The sequence below is a fragment of the Malania oleifera genome, chromosome 12 (genome assembly GCF_029873635.1).
Source record: "Malania oleifera isolate guangnan ecotype guangnan chromosome 12, ASM2987363v1, whole genome shotgun sequence".
NCBI lineage: Eukaryota > Viridiplantae > Streptophyta > Magnoliopsida > Santalales > Ximeniaceae > Malania > Malania oleifera.
The window spans coordinates 67970702-67980467 of NC_080428.1; the positions used below are offsets into that span (position 1 = coordinate 67970702).

Genomic DNA, 9766 nt, shown 5'->3' on the forward strand with positions numbered 1-9766 from the left:
CCTTGAGAAAGCATATGATAGGATACCTAGGGAAGTTTTATGGTGGGTTTTAGAAAAAAAGGGTGTATGTTGTAGGTATACCGATGTCATTAAGGATATGTACGATGAAGTAATGACTAGTGTAAGGACTATAGATGGAGAAACTAGAGAATTTCCAATTACCATAGGTGTACATCAAAGATCTGCTTTGAGTCCTTATTTTTTTACTTTAGTGATGGACCAATTGACTAAGAGTATTCAAAAGGAGGTTCCATGGTGTATGTTATTTATAGGTGATATTGTATTAATTAATGAAACGAGGGACGGAGTAGAGGCTGAGTTAGAATTATGGAGAGAAGTATTGCAATCTAGAGACTTTAGGATAAGTAGAAATAAAACAGAATATATGAAATGTAATTTTAGTAATGATAGGAGGAATATTGGAGACAAAGTTAAGTTTGATGATGAAGAAATAAATAGCACTTGTAGATTTCAATACCTTGGATCTATTATGCAGCTGAAGGAGAAATTGAAGATGATGTAATGTACAGAGTTAAAGCAGGTTGGGTAAAATGAAGAAGTGCTTCAAGTGTGCTATGTGATTGTAGAATACCCTTAAAATTGAAAGGGAAGTTTTATAGGACAACTATAAGACTAGCTATGCTATATGGATCGGAATCTTGGGCGACGAAGAAATATAATATCCAAAAAGTAAAAGTTGCCGAGATGAGAATGCTTAGATGGATAAGTGGTATAACATTGAAAGATAAATTAAAGAATGAACATATTCATGGTAAGTTAGGTGTAGCTCCTATAGAAGATAAGATAAGGGAGGGAGGACTCAGATGGTATGGACACTTGCAACGTAGGCCTTAAAGTACCCCTGTGAGGAAGAGTGATTTAGTTACTGTGGGGGGCAGTAGAAGGGGTAGGGGTAGACTTAAAATAACTTGGGAGGAGATAATGAGTGAGGATTTAATATCCTTGAATCTATCAAAAGATATGGTCCATGATCGCATAAATTGGTGGAAACTGATTCGTATAGCTGACCCCACTTAGTGGGTCTAAGGCTTGGTTTTGTTTGTTTGTTACTTCATGTAGTGAGTTTTGCATGTTTCCCTGCCCACAGGAATCTCCTCCCTCTCCCTCTTCCTCCCTCTCTCCCGCCGATGATTTGAGGCCGAAGCCTACCCACTGCGAATTGTCTCTATTTTCTGCTCTGTTTTCTTTGTTTTTGTGATCTCGATCGTTTTAGCCCCATCGTGTAGATGTGAAATTTTGGCAGGGATCTCAGCAGCGACATCGGAGACTGAGGCTTTGAGGTGGATTCCAATGGCATGACTCTGTTTTTGAAGAACAGATCCTAAACTTTTGATTCTCCAAAACTTTGTTGTTTGCTACGTCTCTATCACCTCAGGCGCTGTCGTATTTGCCGAAGAAGAAGGAAGCAGGGGGAATATTCCGGTGGGACTCTGGGAGGTGTGTAAGCAGGTGAGAAATTACTATTTGTAATTTCTCCAAATCAAGGATCACTTTGGTTTTCGAAACAAACAAACTGATACATTCTTGCCAATTTTTTTTTTTTTTTAAAACCAGCTATAAAATGGAATATGGAGAAATAACTCCCTAGGGAATAATTGAGATATATTCTAAATTGCAAACTGGTTTTGACATTCATGCATGCCCTATTGGTTCTTGCTTTCAAAGGGAACAACAAAACGCAAAGGCCTGCTGATTCTTGTGAATCTTATTGAGCTGTTCTGTATTCATTTACTTTTTGGGGTACCAGCTTGGTGCACATGTATGTAAAATTTTGTGATATCAAATATGCTCATAGGTGTTTGCTGAAATGACAGAGAGAGTCTTCTTGTAGAAAAAATTGTTCTCTGTTTTGTCACTTGCAGAGCAGTTTTTTTTTGGTGTCAATTTGATCTGGCACCACTGCCCAGCACCTCCCTGTCACCACCGCCCCTGCCGCTGCCCACGACCATAAGAAAGAAGCTCACTCTCATCCCCCTCATCTTTCTCACTCTTATCCCCCTCACATGCAACAACAATGGGGTTTATGGACTTTGCCGGCGAGAGTACTGACATTGTCCCAAAAATTGAGATTAGAAAAGAGTATTGAAGAGTAGATTCCAATATTTTTTGACTCCTTTATTGCCTGTGTGGATATGGAATTTGGGGATTGCAATTAGGGACATGAGGATGAAGGAGCAGAGGGAGATGATGCCAAGGCAGACGGAGGTGTAGCCGACGACGGAGAGGCTGGTGTAGTTGAGGAAGGAGAGTGCGAGGGTGGGGATGAGAAGGTCGAGGGTGCGGGTGAGGCCACCTGCGAAGATGGGGAAGAGTTTTTAGATCCATCTTCATCGTCATCTCCAGCTATCTCACCGACCTCAACATTCTTAATTCCGAGATCGGCCGCTTCACCACCTCCACCTCCCTTGTCAGCGACGCCTGCGGGTGGTTCATGGCCGCCATCGTGCCCAACATCCTCTCCGCCTTTAAGTTTTTTTGGACGTCTTGGGTAGAAGCTAGAAGAGGGAGAGTAAAGTGACAGAAATAAGGTCGATGATTACTTGGGTCTCCGATTCCCGCGGCAAAATAGAGCTTGCTTCCGTGGGGGAGAGGGAAAATACGTCCCCATGCAAATCTCGTTGGATGGTCCAGCGAGATTTGCTCGCCACGTATCAATCAACAGCCGTCCTCATCATTTAAAACTCGCTAGACCATTCAGTGAGTTTTGGAACGCATCAAAGTGGGTAAAAAAGTTCCCACCGAATCGTTATTTAATATTTTATTATAATAAAAAATTAAAAAAGGAAAAAACTCGTTAAAGTTATGTTCTTGTTTGTTTCTCCATTTTGATAATGTCCTCTATTTCCAAGGTGACATTGAGAGTGGCTTGAAGGATCATGGAATGTAGCTTATCATGGTAAATAAATCATTCATTCTTTAAATTTCTATGGGCATTTGTATCAAAATCAAGTGTCAAGAGTGGAGGATACATACTATAATATGGATATTAGAGGCAACTTTTAGTGATGGAGCAAAAGCACCACAGGACCAGTCTTGCATGATATTTATAGTTACAGGGGCAACATGATATTTATAGTGAATGGCATAGGTTTGTTACTACATAGCACTACAATTGGATTTCACCGCAGGTTTTTTTTTGTAAGGATTACTCATATGGTTGGTTAAGAATCAATAGATTGTTGCTTGGCGATCAATCAAACTCGTGGACCAACTAAATAGGTGTGTAATCAGTTTCATTTGGTTTGGGTTTTGGCCATTTGGTTTTAAAATCTTTAAACCGAAATCAAATTGGAAACCATCAATTCAACAGAAAGCAAACCTGTGGTTAAACTGGTCTGGTTTGGTTTCTATCTGGTTTTCCAAATGGTTAACTGAATCAATTTTTTTCTTTGCAGTCTTTTGTTCCTCTACTCTACAAAGGGGTTCATGCGTAACTCGAGCAAGGCACTAAGACCAGTTTACACACTGCATAGCACAATATTGGGCTTCAGCACACCATGGCATGGACAAATGGAAGTTGGGGGGATGGGGGGTGGTGGTGGGGGTCTATAGGAGTGAGGAGGACTCATCTTCCCTCATGCAGACGATGTGGAACAACTACCCACTGCCAGCGTTTCCAAATGGCGAATGCCCACTGAACAACCAAATTGAAATGCAAAAATGGTTTTGTTTCGGTCTGGTTTTCAAGTTTTCTGATAATTTTTCTACACTCCTATTCACTAATTCAGCCAAATGCGGTTACTCAAGGCTAAGAATAAAAGCTGAAGGTCCCTTAGCCCATCCTATGAGCCCCGTGGGAAGAATACACATTTTATACCAGTTTTAAGAAAGTCTAAATAAAGTAAAAGCATGATAAGCCTCTGAAATGCCTATTCCTATTAAAATTTAATTTGATTGCAAATTTTGGTTTCCATTTATTTGGAGTACTATTTCAGATTCTGTATGAGGATTTTCAAGCATTATCTATATGATTTTGAAAATGCTGGCTTTTGTAAACCATACTGGATGCATTTACAGATTCCTCACCTAAGACCTGGTGACTACAACCGGTCTAGGTTACTGCTAGGAGCTGAAGGGCTATGAACTGAGCTTATGTTCTTGTATTGCCGTCAGGGAAAGGTTAAAGGTATGTCTTTTTGTGAAACCTTGGCGTCAACACATTGATGCTGTTATCATCAAATTGAGTTGTATGTTGGCTTTGTCGGATCATCAGAGAGCCTTTTTGGTGGAAGAGCATAAGATGCCGAAGAAGGTTTAGGAGATCCACAAAGCAAAGGAAAAGCAAGCCTTGAAAAGCTGAGATAATGAAAGTTTTTTGAGTTTTAACCTACATTATGAGCAAATTTTTGCTGCGACTGACAATATTTCATAGAAGAAGCGTTGAGATGTGAGTTTTGATTATTGATTTTTATTTCTATTTGGTTGGTTCAAAGCTCAGACTATGATTTATTTACGTTCCTTGCATTATCATCATGGACTCCATTGTATTTGTGCTAGTATGCATTTTTTCCTCACCAGATATTTCATTGCAAACTTCCATTTGAATGCTGTGTTTTTTTTTTCCATTAAACACGTTGAATTTTTAAACTTATTGATCATGCGAACCTTTCTTTTCATTCAAGTAAGCTCTTAACATGCATTATTTTACAAATTCAAAACCAAAACTAATTTATCAATTTTCTATCTTTTCCAATAAAAGTTAAGGAGTTAAAAGAAATATTTTATGAATTCAAAATTGAAATTAACATGTCAAATTACCCAAATATGCATGTTTTGGAAATATTATTATTATTAGACAATAATTGTGAATAGAAGACTTTTTTTTTTTTTTATATTATTTTTTTGCTATGTGGGGACTGTTTTAGCCTCTTGAACATGGAAATTATATTGGAAATAATCTCATACATATAGCACCTGAATTTAATTTTCGATTGAGCTCTATGATATTTTATTAATAGTTTCTTTTATTTGGTTGCCAATACATTATCAAAACAACACCAAGCACACACTCTAGTACACTATTATTTTTGATTTATGGTACACTCTTTGCTAACCCGAATACATTTCCCTGAGGTTGGCCACCATCTTGTCATGGGGAGGGAGGGCGTCCTTAATCAGAGGGTACTCTTTTAGGGCAGCGACCCATGAGAGAAACGTAGGGTGCTTCTGTGGGTCAAAAATCACCGCTACAACCTCGTGGAAAGCCTTGTAGTTGTAGCTACCCGGCGCCACCACAATGTCCAGATACCCCGGCGGCGCCTCCCCCCTCAAGAACGGCGATCCCGCCGGAAAATCCCTTTTGATCCCTTCTTCAAACACCTTCACCAGCTCCGAGTAGCCCTCTATGGCCTTCTCTTGCTCTTTGCCTCTGCTCTTCAAGATCGGATACAGAGCGGGCATGATCTGATCTCAATAAAAATTATTATATTAGAAAGCAGAAATCACGATACATTGATCATTTGTCAAATACAGATTAGAGTTCTAAAGTAGAAGGGTGTATAGTGTGGTTCACCTTCTCGTCGGAGAACTTGGCCCAGAACCGGACTTTGGCTCGCTCATAAGGGTCCTCCGGCAAGATCTTGGGGGAGTGGTTCCAGTGCTCGTCAATGTACTCGAGGATGACGAGAGACTCGCAGATGGGTCTGCCGTTGTGAACCAGAACCGGCACTTTCTTGTGAACAGGGTTGTATTGGAGCAGCAACTGGCTCTTGTTCCTCAGGTCTTCTTCCACGTACTCGAAGGGTATGCCCTTCAGCTTAAGGGCGAGGACGACCCTCTGGCAAGGGGGGCTCGCCCATGCTCCAAACAGCACTACCTCGCTCTGCTGCTTCTCCATTCTCTCTCTCTCTCTCTCTCTCTCGGGTTGGATTGCCATGGGAATTGGCAGAGCCCTTAATTTATAGGGTACCCATCTCACAAGAAGATTAAGATTAATGCGAGTAACATGCGGCGGAGGTGGTGGTGTTCCCACTAGAAATTAATATTTTTCTACACAAAGTTTGGATAATTAGTAGTCAAAAGAACCTTTTATATTGTGTATATATATAAATGTAGGGTAGAATGTTCTGGATGCACGATCATGCATACAATAATGTATTTTTGATAAAGTAGTCAATAGATAGGAGATGGCGTTGTTCTAATTTGATGGGTAGGATCCAGATCCAGATCCAGTGAGTGGGTTGGACCCGCTAATTGCTGCAGCGGGTTGCTTGGGCATCACTCCTTGGTGGAGTCATATTCAAACTTACAAACATGTTTTGAGTCCATCCCCAATTTAAAATTGCTAATCTTAAAATATTATATTAATATGTAAAGTTCAAAACTAATAATTATAAAATACGATTAAAAATTAAGAGCTATTAGATGTCAATGGTGTGTAAAATTAAATTTTAATTTATTGTTTTGATATTTTTTAGTTATATTTTTTTGAGCTATTTTCTTATAATCATACATGAAAAAAGTAATTTTCTTTGTATTTTCCTTCTTTTACTTAGTATTCTTGAATTTCAAAAGAGGTTATCATATTTTTAAGTGCTGTCAAGAATTTTGTGATGCAACTCAAGTTAATCATGCCCTAAGATACGATACAGATGAAAGCAAAGGCTAGTAATGAAGTTCTGAAAAAGGAAGAAGAATTGAAGTTCTTCATTGATCCACTATGTTTTTGGAATGTTAGCTTTGTTATGAAAATCTGCAATAAAGCTAACAAACAAAAGAAAGAAAAGCGAGAATTAAAGAACAAATAACACAGAGAATGCATAAATTCACGAGATTCAATAATTTGCTCGTCTTTGGAGTCAGATTGAATAACTAATTTCACTATTTAATATTGCATTTGGAATATTGTTCATGTAATAATCTATGTATTTGGAATCATACTCTACATACAAGCGCTCTCTCTCTCTCTCTCTCTCTCTCTCTCCCTCTCCTAAGTTCTCAATATTAATTGTTCCACATTTGAAAATTCTAGAATGTTCCACATTTGGATTCTTTACGTTATCTTTTTTAGTATTCATCAATTGAGATTAATGCAGGGCACACATCAATATTAGGTTCCTTAATTTGTTTAAGGAATTGCATATTTTTGCTTCTTCTTTTTCTTATTTTTTCTTTATTTTTTGGTCCATTGGAAACTTGCACCACTCGGAGCTACGCCTACACCGGTACTTAGACGAGATGATTAATCCATCTTTCATCTTATATTTCTTTTTTTTTTTTCTCGCCCAATATTAATTTGTTGGTTCCATTGCATACCTTTATTTGAATCATTTTTTATATGATATGTATTAATGATTTGGTAAACAATTTTTTCCATTTTTGTGTGTTGACTTTTTTTAGTTATTAATAACCATGGAAAACATTTTTTTTAACTTAACTAGTCCTAGGCATATTTTTTGGTCGGTTGGACTCTATGCCTCTCAAATTTCTTATTATCTTAAAATAATAAGTTATGAAGATATTTTACAAATTTTAAATTCAAATTAATTTATGAATTACTTTTGCTTTGAAAAAAAAGAGAATTATAGAAATATTTAATAATTTCATTAAAATTAATTTATCACATTATCTATATATATATATATATAGAGATGTGGATTGGACCATAGAGGATGAGATAGATACGGATACTCTTTGGAATAGATTAGTTAGCTCTATTAAAAAGATAGCAAAAGAGATTTTAAGTGAATCAATGGAAAGATTCTCGAACAGCAAAGAGAGTTGGTGGTGGGATAAAGATGTACAAAAAATCATTAAAATAAAAAGAATTTGGTATAAAATATGGAAAAAATGTAGAAACAAAGATACCTTTGAAAAATTTAAGGAGGCAAGAGAAAATGTAAAAAGGGCCGTTAGTGAAGTTAAATATAGATTATTTAATAGTTTATATGATAGATTAGGTATAAAAGAAGGGGAAAAAGATATATTTAAACTTGCTAAAGTTAGAGAAAAGAACAAAGACTTAGGAAATGTAAAATGTATACAAAATGAGGATGATATTGTCTTGGTTAAGGATGAAGATATTAAAGAAAGATGGTGAAGTTATTTTGGTAAGTTGTTTAACGAAAACTAAATAGAAGGCTTAAACCTAGAATTGTCAAATAAGGAAAAGACTAAAAATATGAGATTTATTCGCAAAATTAGAGTTAACGAAGTTAAGTTTGTACTAAAAAAGATAAAAAAAATAGGAAAATTATGAGATCAGATGACATCCCAATTGAAGTTTGGAAATGCTTGGGTGATAATGAAATTATATGGTTAATTAATTTATTTAATACAATTGTAAAAATTAAGAAAATGCCAGATGAAGGGAGGAAAATTTCTTTAATATCTAAAAATAAATGAGATATTCAAAATTGTAATAATTATCGTGGAATTAAACTTGAGTCATACAATGAAAGTATGGGAAATGGTAGTTGAACAAAGATTAAGGTTAGAAACGAAGATCTCAGAAAATCAATTTGGTTTTATGCCTGAGAGATCTACCACAAAAGCTATTTATCTTTTAAGAAGATTAATGAAAAAGTTTAGGGAAAATAAGAGAGACTTGCATATGATATTTATTGACCTTGAGAAAACATATGATAGGATGCCTAGGGAAGTTCTATGGTTGGTCTTAGAAAAAAAAGAGGTGTATGTTGTAGGTATACCGATGTCATTAAGGATATGTATGGTGGAGTAATGACTAGTGTAAGGACTATAGATGGAAAAACTAGAGAATTTTCAATTACCATAGGTATACATCAAGGATCTACTTTGAGTCCTTATCTTTTTGCTTTAGTGATAGGCCAATTGACTAAGAGTATTCAAAAGGAGGTTCCATGGTGTATGTTATTTGTAGATGATATTGTATTAATTGACGAAATTAGGGACGGAGTAGAGGTTGGGTTAGAATTATGGAGAGAAACTTTGGAATCTAGAGGTTTTAGGATAAGTAGAAATAAAACAGAATATATGAAACGTAATTTTAGTAATGATAGGAGGAATATTGGAGACAAAATTAAACTGGATGTTGAAGAAATAACTAGCACTTGTAGATTTTGATACCTTGGATCTATTATGCAAGCTAAAGGAGAAATTGAAGATGATGTAATGCATAGAATTAAAGTAGGTTGGGTAAAATGAAGAAGTGCTTCAAATGTGCTATGTAATCGTAGAATACCCTCAAAATTGAAAGGAAAGTTTTATAGGACAACTATACGACTAGCTATGCATATGGATCAGAATGTTGGGCGACGAAGAAACATAATATCCAAAAAGTAAAAGTTACCGAGATGAGAATGCTTAGATGGATGAGTGGTATAACATTGAAAGATAAATTAAGGAATGAACATATCCGTGGTAAGTTAGATGTAGCTTCTATAGAAGATAAGATAAGGAATGGATGACTCAGATGGTATGTACACTTGCAACGTAGGCCATATAGTGCACTTGTGAGGAAGATTGACTTAGTTACTGTGGGGGGCAATAGAAGGGGTAGGGGTAGACCTTAAATAACTTGGGAGGAGATAGTAAGTAAGGATTTCATATCCTTTAATCTATCAAAAGAAATGGTCCATGATCGTATAAATTGGCGGAAAATGATTCATATAGCCGACCCCACATAGTGGGACTAAGACTTAGTTTTGTTGTTGTTGTAGCTATATATATCTATTGAGTTTTGGCTCATATTTAAAGGGAATACATTTGAAGGTTGTTACAAATTGGAGGGCTTAGGGGCTTATAGGGCCCCTGAGCCTTTTATGCA

At 36.5% G+C, this 9766-nt stretch overlaps 1 protein-coding gene and 1 long non-coding RNA gene across 2 annotated transcripts; one reads left to right on the forward strand and one right to left on the reverse strand.

Moving 5' to 3' along the window:
* Positions 1 to 1268: 1268 nt before the first annotated feature.
* On the forward strand, positions 1269 to 4493 carry LOC131144253 (uncharacterized). Its single transcript, XR_009133766.1, has 3 exons — positions 1269 to 3240; positions 3417 to 4147; positions 4235 to 4493. It is a non-coding gene; the product is annotated as an uncharacterized LOC131144253 (long non-coding RNA).
* Positions 4494 to 4940: 447 nt separating this feature from the next.
* LOC131144252 (glutathione S-transferase U10-like) lies at positions 4941 to 6130 on the reverse strand. Its single transcript, XM_058092786.1, has 2 exons — positions 5534 to 6130; positions 4941 to 5424 (listed from the first exon to the last, which is right to left on the reverse strand). The coding sequence occupies exons 1-2, from the start codon at positions 5894 to 5896 to the stop codon at positions 5071 to 5073; spliced, it is 717 nt and encodes a 238-aa protein (XP_057948769.1). The 5' UTR covers positions 5897 to 6130; the 3' UTR covers positions 4941 to 5070.
* Positions 6131 to 9766: the final 3636 nt, after the last annotated feature.